Source organism: Hyperolius riggenbachi, chromosome 6, assembly GCF_040937935.1.
Source record: "Hyperolius riggenbachi isolate aHypRig1 chromosome 6, aHypRig1.pri, whole genome shotgun sequence".
NCBI classification, from domain to species: domain Eukaryota; kingdom Metazoa; phylum Chordata; class Amphibia; order Anura; family Hyperoliidae; genus Hyperolius; species Hyperolius riggenbachi.
Window position 1 is genome coordinate 53,067,783 of NC_090651.1, and position 12,122 is coordinate 53,079,904.

At 45.3% G+C, this 12,122-nt stretch overlaps 1 protein-coding gene across 1 annotated transcript in view; it reads right to left on the reverse strand.

Annotated features, from left to right (window-relative positions):
- The window catches only part of LOC137522042 (granulocyte colony-stimulating factor receptor-like), a gene marked incomplete at its 5' end in the record, with an annotated part of 137,859 nt that overhangs the window by 5,214 nt on the left and 120,523 nt on the right, over window positions 1–12,122 (reverse strand). Inside the window, one exon of the mRNA XM_068242062.1 lies at window positions 2,047–2,137. Coding sequence (XP_068098163.1) covers window positions 2,047–2,137 — 91 coding nt within the window. The remainder of the gene's footprint in view (window positions 1–2,046; window positions 2,138–12,122) is intronic.

Genomic DNA, 12,122 nt, shown 5'->3' on the forward strand with positions numbered 1-12,122 from the left:
CAAAAAGGAAGGTGGGACAGCTGCTTGGTTTACCCTATAAAAACATTTAAAATCACAAGGAACAGGAGGGAGCGCTCCTTCTCAAAGTATTCCACTATTGGGTTATTGCATCACACGATCGCCCAGCGCCAGCCTATGCTAATCGTTTTTGCCACCCGATTAGTCTGGCCGTGTGTGGACCCACCACCGACGAACACCTCAGAGGCCTCAAAAAAGCAGCTGCAATCACCGCGGGTTTTTATACAACATGTAATGTTCAGTTGGGCTCATGTGCATATAGCTTCAACATACACCTGTAATCACTTTGAGAAAGCCCCGGTGAGAGGGGCGAAACCCGTCAGCAGGAGGGGAGGAACAGGAGTGAGCGCTCATGTGACCCCTGGACGCACGCTAAGCAAGATCCTCACGAGTCTCGCGGTGGGAGATGACGGCCAAAGACGCTACCCAGCAGGCAAACAGATAGTGGAAGCTCACTGGTTACTCAGCTGGAGCACCGCTGAAGACTGCAAACGAGACGGCTGTTCACCACGCCGAGACGGGCAGCAGCACCGGCACCGCTGAGAACATAGGAAGCCGGGAGCCATGAGTAAATGCAGTTATCCTCTGTGCGGGGAAAGCAATTGGCAAAAATCCTGGCTACTATCTGTGACGTATACAGGCTGGGTTCACACTTAGTGCAAATACCACGATACTCAATGCAAGGTTCTGCATTTGGTTCCATTTATGACAGCAGCACTGTGTCAGAAGCGGGGGGCCTACATAATAACAGTCCAGTATATGGAAGAGTGATTACAGGTGTATGTTGAAGCTATATGCACATGAGCCCAACTGAACATTACATGTTGTATAAAAACCTGCGGTGATTGCAGCTGCTTTTTTGAGGCCTCTGAGGTGTTCGTCGGTGGTGGGTCCACACACGGCCAGACTAATCGGGTGGTAAACACGATTAGCATAGGCTGACGCTGGGCGATCGTGTGATGCAATAACCCAATGGTGGCTAGTGGAATACTTTGAGAAGGAGCGCTCCCTCCTATTCCTTGTGATTTTAAATGTTTTTATAGGGTAAACCAAGCAGCTGTCCCACCTTCCTTTTTGTACCAAATAAAGTTTTTCATAAAGCACATGCAGGGCCACTTGGCTTTAATTCTTGATTGCTACTGTTTTTCCAGGCAGGCCCTCCTCTTTGAGTTGTGCTGAACTGACTGGTGAATCTGCTCACATCTTATATCAATATGGAAAAAAATATATACTGAACCTGGTGCATCCATGGTGAAGGGGCATCTTGTGGATTATGCCCTCTTTGTACCTGATGCCCCCTTTTACCTCTTGTGTCTTCCTGCGCCATTCTCTTTCCTCCTTGTGTCCTCCTCTATTCCCCTTTGTGTTCCCCTTGTGTCCTCCTCTATGCCCCTTTGTGTTCCCCTTGTGTCCTCCTCTATGTCCCTTTGTGTTCCCCTTGTGTCCTCCTCTATGTCCCTTTGTGTTCCCCTTGTGTCCTCCTCTATGCCCCTTTGTGTTCCCCTTGTGTCCTCCTCTATGTCCCTTTGTGTTCCCCTTGTGTCCTTCTCTATGCCCCTTTGTGTTCCCCTTGTGTCCCCCTCTATGCCCCTTTGTGTCCTCCTCTATGCCCTTTTGTGTCCCCCTTGTGTCCTCCTCTATGCCCCTTTGTGTCCACCTTGTGCCGTCCTCTATGCCCCTTTGTGTCCCCCTTGTGCCCTCCTCTATGCCCCTTTGTGTTCCCCTTGTGCCGTCCTCTATGCCCCTTTGTGTCCACCTTGTGTTCTTCTCTATGCCCTTTGTGTCCCCCTGTGTGATCCGTTTGCCCCCCTGTGTCCTCCTCTGCATGGGCACAGTACAGGGATCCCCCGACATTGGTTGGAGGTTCATATTGGCGGGCGTTCACAAGTCAGGAACTCTCTGCATTTGAACTTTAAGACGCAGTGACTTTTTTCCCCACTTTTGGGGGAGAAAAAGTGAGTCTTATAGTCCAATAAATACAGTACATATGTTTCATTTGTACAGAAATGTTAATCACTGTAAAAATACCTGTAAAGACTTTGCAGCTGAGCTGTTTCCAACATTGGGGTAGTCTTCTTGTAGGTCCCTGGGTAACCACAGCATTATAACTGACTTTATTCTAAAACAAAGCAAAAAAAGTAAAAAAAAATAAAATATTTTTATGCTCCAAGGGCGAATTCTAAACATTCAGTCAACAGAGGTGATCAAATGTCCCCAGCCCCAATACAATATATCCTGCAGTGTATATGTTTCTGGGACCCAGTGTCTGGAATGCTTAGGATGATGCTTACATACACCCAATTTTGATTGGCTGTAATTCGTCACTTTCCATGTAGTATTAGTGCCAACAGATTTGAGCCTAGTAACACACTTTCAATGACTATTGGCCAGTCACTGACCACTGAGCATGAGGGTCAACAGATATTGAATACTATGAGCAGATTGGCTAGGTAAACCCTCCTACTGCAAAGAGGTGGTGAAATTGGTCAATCATGATTGAAAATTGTTTCATGATTGAAAGTGTTTAGAATACCATGAACAAATTGTGCAGGTAAGCCCTTATACTACATAGAAGTGGTAAAGTTGGCCTGTCATTGGTCAATCCAAATTGGGTGTGTGTAAATACTCTATGCGCCCAGTAATGGTACAAGCTCCCGAACGATCATCCAATCGATTGTATCAGACAGCGTTGATGGTACCAGTCGATCACGAATGATTGTTGTACTGAACATTTTGTCCATCCATTTTTCGTAATGATCCCAGTGATTGCATTGGATTGCATGACATTTCTTCTCCCCCATTTATGGGCTTGAATGATCATCTCTGACTGATTGGAGATTGGCTGTTTGATCGTTCTGGAGATTGTACCGTTGATAGGCACTGTTATAGCTATGTGATAAGTTATATAATAGATAAGGGCATCTTTCACTGGCAAAGCAGAAAAAAACAGGTTAACTGATGACAAAAAGCAATGCGAGCCCCAACCTTGCACACAGTGTACCAGCTTCTGAGCACTTCAGACCACATACCTGCCCAGGAAACAGCTATTGCTGAGAACATGCTGAGGGTAAACCAAGCCTGAGGTGCACCCTAGTGTGGTAATATGGCTCAGCTCCTGCCACTCACGCGATCTCTGCTGTTGCAATGAAAGGCACAGAGATCTGGGGACCTGAGCAAACATATTGACTAATATGCAAATTCTGGTTTGACATGAATACGTTTATAGGGGGATGAAACCAGAAATGACCTGGAGCTAATCAGATTTGTAAAATACTCGTCAGTTAGGGCTGGAACCCACAGGGGCAATTTTTTGAGCGTTTAGGGAGCGTTTGAAAACGCTAGCGTTTTGTAAAAAACGCTCAGCTAATGTAAATGGCTGGGGCAACTTCCACTGGAGCGATTGAGATTAGAAAAATCACAAACGCAGGACATGCAGCATTTTGGGAGCGTTAGCGCTTCAATGTTAAGTATATAATCACTGGCGTAATCGCTCATCAAAACCTGCACTGAGCGATTTTGCAAGCGTTTTGAAGTTACTGCACACTGTAACAAAATTAAAATTAATTGAAAGGACCAATCAGACTTTAAAACGCTAATCGCTACACAACCGCTGGCAAATTGATACACTTTTTAAAAGCGCTCCCTAAAACGCTCATGAAATCGCTTGCAAACTGCTCATACAAAATGCTAGCGCTTGCGATTAGCGATAGCGTTTTGTAGTGGGTTCCAGATTAAAGAGGAACTTAAACCAAGGATTAAACTTAATTCCAATCAGTAAGGGCTTGTCCGGTGTGAACAAGGGTGTTTTCGCATTTTTTAAGCGCTGTCGATTTTGAAAATCACCCTAAAAGGGCTTATGCAATTACTTCCTATGAGAGAGTTCACATCTGAGCGGTTCGGTTCCAATCCGCTAACCAAAGCGCTGCCTGGACCATTTTTGAGGCGATTTGCCTATAATAGCAGGTATAGGGAAATCTCTAAACACTTGAAAAAGAGCGCTTTGTATAGCTTTTTCCCCAGCGCTTTTAAGAATAAATACATTTATTATTTTCCGGGTGAAAGCGTTCACTTCCTGACTTGCGTCAGGAAGTGAAAAAACAAATCGCTCTGCAAAAAGCGCTTAGAAAAGCTCTTTACACAAAATCGCAACATGCAAGTAAGTGCCGGGAGGGAGGGAAAAAAAATCACTGGCGTCAGCGATTTTGATTTTAGATGTGAACAAAGCCTGACTGATACCCCGTTTGTGATAATAAATCTTTACCTTTTCTCTAATAGATCATCAGGGAAGTCTGTGTGGCTGATATTGTGGTGAAACCCCTCCCACTGTGTGATGTGATGACCACGGTCCTGACAGTGTGCTGTCTGTGAACCGCGTTGCATTGTGGGAAATACTGGCTTTTTCCAACTGCCAAGCGAGCAATATCTCCCTCTGTGCATAGAACTCTTTGTAACGAACATTCCATACAGATCACCTGCCAGCACTAAAGATGTCACCACCAGGGATACATTTCAGAATGTAAATCAGGGAGAGGAAAGATTTTACAATGGGAAAACACTGACTAAATAATCTGTAAATGAATATTTAAAAAAAAATAAAAAAAACTATTTTATTCATTATGTTACTTTCACTACAGCTCCTCTTTAGCTGGCAAACAAGTAAACGGACTGCGAGTTCCTGAAGCTAATGAGTCTTCTGAAAAGCCTTCCAACTCTTTTGGTTCCGGCCCGTCAAAACCCAGTTTCTGTTAAGCTAGAACTTAGTAGTAGTACTAGTAAGGATGGAGTGTAAAAATATATAAACTTCTAATAGTTAAAATAAGAATGAGAGGTAATTTCTTACCTCTCCTGATGACAAAGACACCAGTAGTACTGCAAAAGTATTTATACAAAACACAAAATAGACAACGCCTTTCACGGGTACTAGCCTGCTTCCTCAGGTCAATGCACAGAGCCTTGTTGCAAGGTGAATAGATATGGGCATCTCTGATAATAAATTAGTAGAATTTATTGTTCATCAATACTGGTGGGGTTCGAATCCAGGAGAATTGATTATGGAACTGAATTCTCCCACACACCATACTTCAGCACCCGAAGCAGTGAGCCGGGACAGCTCCATGAAGCTGGCCCCCCTACAATTAGCACAAATAAAAATTTCATCATGTTTGGGAAGTGCTACGTTTTGTCCCCATTTGTGCTGCAAAAATTAAAGTGAACCTCCAGACTAAAAATCTACTCAGCAGCACTGAAAAGGCTTGGTGTTTCTTTAACAGTGTCACAGCATCAGAACTTTGTTTTTCTTACCCAAGCCTCATTTTTAGCTGCACAGAAGAAAACTGCCCGGGCATTTTTCCCCTGATGCTGTGCAAAGCATGATGGGATTTATGATGTTGTTCTTGTTCTGCTGTTTTGGTAAAAAAAAACCACAATTTTTTAATTTAAGATTTGAAGCCTAGCGCGCGCAGCTGGTAGGGGTGACCAAGACACAGGACAGTTGGAATTGTGTCTCATGCTCCCTGTCACCTCCTTTCAACCAAAAAAATGGCTGCCCCCATGGAAAAGATGGCTACCCCCATGAAATCACAAACATTTGCCTGTTCTTTTAAAACAGGGTGGGTAAGAGATTATATTGCCTATATTATATTAAAATAGATTATATTAAAGATTATATTAAAATAGTTATTTTAATTAACATAACTAATGCAACTTAATGACAGTATATTTGTTTAGGCTGAAGTTCCCCTTAATACCATCACCCAGCCCCCATGTAACAACCTACAGCATACCTTCCAACTTTTTGAGATGAGAATGAGGGACACTTAAGCATGCCCATGCCACACCCCTGATCACACCCCCATCACACCCCTAGTCACGCATATCATAAAGATTTAATGAGAAAAATATGTTGTTTTATCATTCAAACCACACTGGTCCTTTCTATCCTGGTTCATTTTCCTTCATATTGACACTTTAAAATAGTAATATATCAATTTAAGGGATGGGAAATAAAGTTTAGAGTCAATCAAATACATTTTTTAGTAGAGAAATAAATATATTTACATAGAAAGAGGGACAAAGTCCTGAAAGAGGGACAAATGAGGAGGAAAGAGGGACAGAGGGACAAGGCTCCCAAAGAGGGACTGTCCCTCCGAAAGAGGGACAGTTGGGAGCTATGCCTACAGACATGAAACTGGTATGGGTGGGCAGGGCCGGCCCTAGACTTTTTGCCGCCTGAGGCAAACTTAGAAAAAATCGCTGCCCTCCCTCCTCAAGCCGAGGGTGGGGGGCCGCCAAGCTCGAGGGGTAGCGGGCAGGAAGGGGGTATTGGGCCTAGCGGCAGGGAGGGGGGTCGGACCCCCCCTCCCTCACCTGGGTCCCCCATCTGCGCTCACCCTCCAGCTTTAAAAAGTTAAGTCGCAGCCGCTACTAGTAAGAGGCAACAGGTGGGGATGACTCACCTCTTCCGCGTTCCAGCGTGCTTTCCACTGTCATCACTTCCTGCAACGCCGCCCACTGCATTGTAAGTGGACGACGTTGCAGGAAGTGACGTCAGTGGAACGCACGCTGGAACGCGGAAGAGGTGAGTGATCCCAGACCGTTGCCTCTTACTAGTAGCGGCTGCGAGCCCCCTCCCTGCCGCTAGGCCCAATACCCCCTTCCTGCCTGCTACCCCTCCAGCTGGGCGGCCGGCTCCCCGCACCCTCCGACGGGCGGATGCCGCCCCTGGAAATTTGCCGCCTGAGGCAAAAGTTTCACCCCGCCTCATGAGCGGGCCGGCCCTGGTTGCACTATAGTGTAGGGTCCCTCCCAGGCCGCTCGGCGGCCGCCCCCCCCCTGCACCCACAGACAAGCGGGTGCCGCCCCCCAGAAGTGCCGCCTGAGGCAAATGTTTCAGCCCGCCTCATGAGCGGGCCGGCCCTGTGGGTGGGTAGTGCTGAGCATGTGCTCATTTGTGCTGCAAAAATTATCTTTCTTCATCTTTTATAGTTTTTGAGATTCACGTTTTTATAAAGGTTTTTTTCAAAGGTGAGTGCTTTGAAAAATAAATACATTGTATTTATTCAGTTCCAGGTCAAAAGAGTTCACTTCCTGAGTGTCGTCATGAAGGAAGAAAAAAAAATCGCCAGACAAAAGCGCTTAGAAAAGCTCTTACAGTGTAAATCGCTCTGAAAGCGCGGGGAAAATCTCTTTGAAAAGCTCTCACAAAAGCGCTTAGCGCTTGCCATTGTGCTAGCGATTTATAATGTGAACAAGGCATGACAGTATCCAGATCTAAGTATGATCTGTTCACCACCACTCCTTGCCTTCTGATTCATAGCCTGCTCTCTATTCCTCTATCTACATAAACACATTTTCTCTAGTTCCTGCATTCTCAGCCTCTGCACCAGGCCATTGTGGAGAAGAGTCTAGAGGCTTTAAAGGTAGCTACCGGTATTCATCTAGCGATTTTGGCAGCTGATCGACCCAGAGAGAGAGACAGATCTCTCTCTGATCGAATCTGAACTGACAGTAGTCTGTTGGGCATCTAAACCGCAGGCCAATTGCCGATCAAATTCAGCATGAATTTTTTTTGGGAATTGGGCTTGTGACACTGCCACACCTCCCCTGGCCACTGCCCCCCTAATGTTTTATGTCCCCCCCCCCCTCCCGATCTCTACAGGAAAACCTGCATTAGTCTGCTGCAGATTCCAAGTCATGTACAGTATCTTTAAAGGAGTTGGGCACTATAAAACATCAGGGGGAGAGCAGGCAAGCATTTCCACGTTCGTTGTTCACAATTATATCACGCCGTCACCGCCATGTACCGCATTGAGCATGTCGGCCTAAGATTTTCCAGCATGCCTGATCGATACATTTCCACCCGAAGGCGGCACCTCTTGGCGGCACCGATTTTCATCAGATTCGATAATTATCAAATCTGACGGTTGATGACAAATTTACAGATGTATAGCCACATTAAATATACCACAGCTACAGCACTCCCAAGAGTCACATTCACCACTTTCTAAGAGCTGAACATGTTGATAAGAGTTAAGGGGCCCATACACTGGTCAATTTCAGCCATTTATTGAATGGATCAATCGGAAATCGATTCTATTGAATCAGCCGATTGATCGATTTGCGGCTGATTTCAATTTCGATTTGATCTGACTGGACGGAAAATCTAGGTCGATAGTTACATTGGATCTAATGGTCCAATAATGCATTTATTCGATTTCCAATAGATTTCATTCTGAAATCTATTGGAAATCTGTTCTTAGGCCTAGTGCACACCAGAGCGGTTCTGCTGCGGTTTGCGTAATGGGTAATGTATTTCAATGGGCTGGTGCACACCAGAGCGGGAGGCGTTTTGCAGAAACGCATACTCCCGGGCTGCTGCAGATTTTGGATTGCGGATGCGTTTCTGCCTCAATGTTAAGTATAGGAAAAACGCAAACCGCTCTGAAAAAGGGCACTTCAGAGCGGTTTGCCAGGCGTTTTTTTGTTACAGTAGCTGTTCAGTAACAGCTTTACTGTAACAATACATGAAATCTACTACACCAAAAATGCTTCACAAACCCGCAAAATCCTAGCTGAAACGCTACAGAAAAATAAGAAAAAGCGTTTCAAAATCTGCTAGCATTTTGCGGATCTGCTAGCGGTTTTTGGTGTGCACCAGGCCTACATCAGATAGATTCCAGTCAGATTTGACTTGACAGGCATCTGACAGAAAGCTATCCGATGGTCGAATCTGCTGCAAATCTATCAGTGTATGGCCACCTTTAGGCAAAACCCATGCTGATACAATGTGCAATGAGATTATTCTGTATCTTTATGTGTACTAGATAATATTTACCCCTAATTATTCATTCAGCTTTATTATGTAGCCAATCTAAAGGGAAGCCCCACTTCAAAGTTAAAGCCGGGTACACACTTTCAATTATTATTGTCCAATCACTGACCAATTTTACCACCTCCATGTAGTATGAGAGTCTGCAGATAGTGAATACTATGAGCAGATTGTGTAGGTAATCTCTCATACTAGTGTGCAAGAGGCCTCAAATCGCATCAAAAACGCAAATCGGAATTGCATGTAGTGTGCAAGAGGCCTCAGGCTGGGTGCACACATCACATAACGTGAAAGACTGTGTTTTATGTCATGTTTTATGTTAATGTGAGCAGTTTTTGTGCGTTTTTACTGTGTTTGTGTATTTGCGATGCGTTTTTAAAGCATTTTGCGTGCGTTTTAATGCGTTTGTGGTTCGCGTATACAAACGGTTTCAATGCATTTTTATATTTCCATTTATGCAAATCACTAGGAAGACAACAGAAAGCGGAAATACAGCAAAAAAAAAAATTGGAGGGGGAAAAACACATATAAAAATGCATGGAAAAAGCATGAAAAACGCATACCATTGACCTCAGATCAGATTAATCCTGGGGAACATGGCTACTTAACTTATGTACGTAGGGCGACTTGGCTAAAGCTACGTACACACATGCGACAACGATCGTTCGTTGTCAACGACGATCGCAACTTTTAATTGATGAAAGAACGACTAAGTAAAGTTAGTTTTAAAAGGTGTGTAACGATCAGATCGTTAGAACGAACGTTACATCGCGTAAAAGTAACTATTGCGCCCGCGCATAAAAATGAAAAGTTCCATGGAGAAATAGTGAAATGCGCATGTCAAGCCTAGTACGAACGATCGTTTCCAACGATGTACTACTTTTGCAAACGATCGTCGTTGGGAAAAATCCGACAAGCTAGATCATTCGTTTTGAACGATCTAGCTCGTCCGTCGTTAGACTTAATGGTCGTTCGCTGCTTTTTTTCAAACGATCGTCGTTTCTAAGGATCGGGGAACGATCGTTTCAAATGACTATAGTCGCATGTGTGTACGCACCTTTAGTGTTAGAAAAGAGGACAAAAAGTAATTTCAGCAAAATCCAGAGCCAAAAAACACAGGCAACCATAACACATGTACACGAGAAAAGATGCTGTTTTTAGAGTGTGTGTGTGTGTGTGTGTGTGTGTGGGGGGGGGGGGAGAGATTGCCATAAGCTCTATAGATACATTTAACTTAACAGAATGCGTCACAGGAGCCCTAGTGGTCAGACCGCGAAATGCCTTCCAAACGGTGCCAGCGCACGGATCGTGCGAACTCTGGTCGCAGTCAATGTGTAGGAACCGTTGGGAATTGGCCGCAGACAAACCAGACGGGAGCCGGTGAGGTACGGTAATTACAACTTTACACACTATTTCAGGGTATCTGCCACCACCTCTGTTTTCTGAGACAGGGGAACTCACTAACTGGCTATTTCTCGACCTGCAAATAAAACGGTTAAAACACGCTGTATTCTGTCTAGCTAGCAACAATACAATAGTAGCGTCTCTTCAGAGATCTGAGTTAAGTTCCTGTGTATGCTGAATAATAGGGCAGCTGGAACAACAACTGCTGATAGCGTCGGTTTATTGAAAGCAATATAAATAATTAATATATACAGAAAATTATTAAAATCAACAATTATTGAGACATGAGATAACACAGTATGAAAATAAAGGGGAGAAAAAATACTTAGTTTCATGGAAAATGTCCTTTTGTGGGAAAATCATCAAGTCCTTGATTTCAAGTTCCGCAGAGTTCTTTGTTTCAGCTAAGTTCAATCAAAATGGCCACCACTTGTTCCTTACGGTGGCCGTGTGTTCATGAAGGTGGAAAAATGGAGGAATAATTAGCCCGGGCAGCTCATGTACTTTTAATGAAGCTGCTTTCAGAGGCGGGCTTCCAGAGTCGGCCCCCGGGCTGGACTATGGTAATCACATCTGGGCAGGGGCTTTCACAAGCCCCATAACCCTGACATTTCCCTAGACCGACCTACGCGGCCGGCACACAAATAATAATTACATATTCTCGATCCCCAGAACCTACCGATTAATATGATACCTTGGATGCGGGTGTTAGGGCATATGGTTACCGAGGGGTCCATAACTCCTTAACCGAACAAGGTATGATTATGATTTGTATACCGAGACGTTGGTCCAATTTCAACGAATCCGAATACACTCCTCCCACCTCTGGGTGATACTCGGTTTTTCTTTAATAAGCAGAAACCATACATCACATGCATCACCATTTTAAACCATGGAGACGGTTTGGCTGGGTAGTCTGATCTCCTGCTGTGAGCTCATCTTGTCTTTTCCCAAAAGGCAGAGTGAGCTCTTTGCTGGCTCCTGGGGGAAGCTTCCTTCTAGCTGAACAAACTTTTGGTGTTTTACACCTCTGGCTAATTGACATCTAGGTGTCACCTGGTTCCCAGAACAGAAAAGGGAATTCATGCCTCCATGTTATTCTGCCTTCCACAGGGAATATGTCCAAGCTAATTAACACCTCCCCCCAGGCTTTTACAGGGATCCTCTCAGCTAAGACAAATCCTCCAGCTGTTCCTAGTCAGAGGGAGACTACACATCTTGGTTTAATGATTTGTGTCGCAAACCGACCACAGTTGCGTTTTGGCCGACTGGGCGTTGCCCGGCATCACACCTCCCCCTCCTGACGCTGTGTAGGGGGGTGTCACCAAGACATCCTCCGTAGCAGCCATTGGCGCTGTTGGGTCTAGTTCCCCCTGACACCGGGACAGCCCATCGGCGTTTTGGTGTCGGCTGCCTGCTTTGTGTTGGATCGTAAAGTCGTACTGTTGCAATGACAGGCTCCACCGTAGGAGCTTGCCATTGGTCCCAGCAGTACGGTTTAGCCAACTGAGGGGGTTATGGTCGGTAATGATTGTGAAGGAGCGGCCGTACAGATACGATTGTAGTTTCTGTAGGGCCCACACGATCGCTAGGCACTCCTTTTCAGTTGTGGAGTAGGCTACCTCTCGGGGCAGGAGCTTCAGGCTCAGGTAGAGGATAGGGTGTTCATCTCCCTTTCCATCCACCTGGCTGAGGACTGCGCCGAGACCATAGTCAGAGGCATCGGTTTGCACAACAAACCGACGACTGAAATCTGGGGCTTGAAGCACAGGGGCGCTTGCGAGTGCCTGCTTCAAGGCTTGGAAGGCGTTCTCGCAAGTGGGGGTCCAGCTAACAACCTTGGTGTGTTTCTTGCTAGTGGCATCGGTCAGGG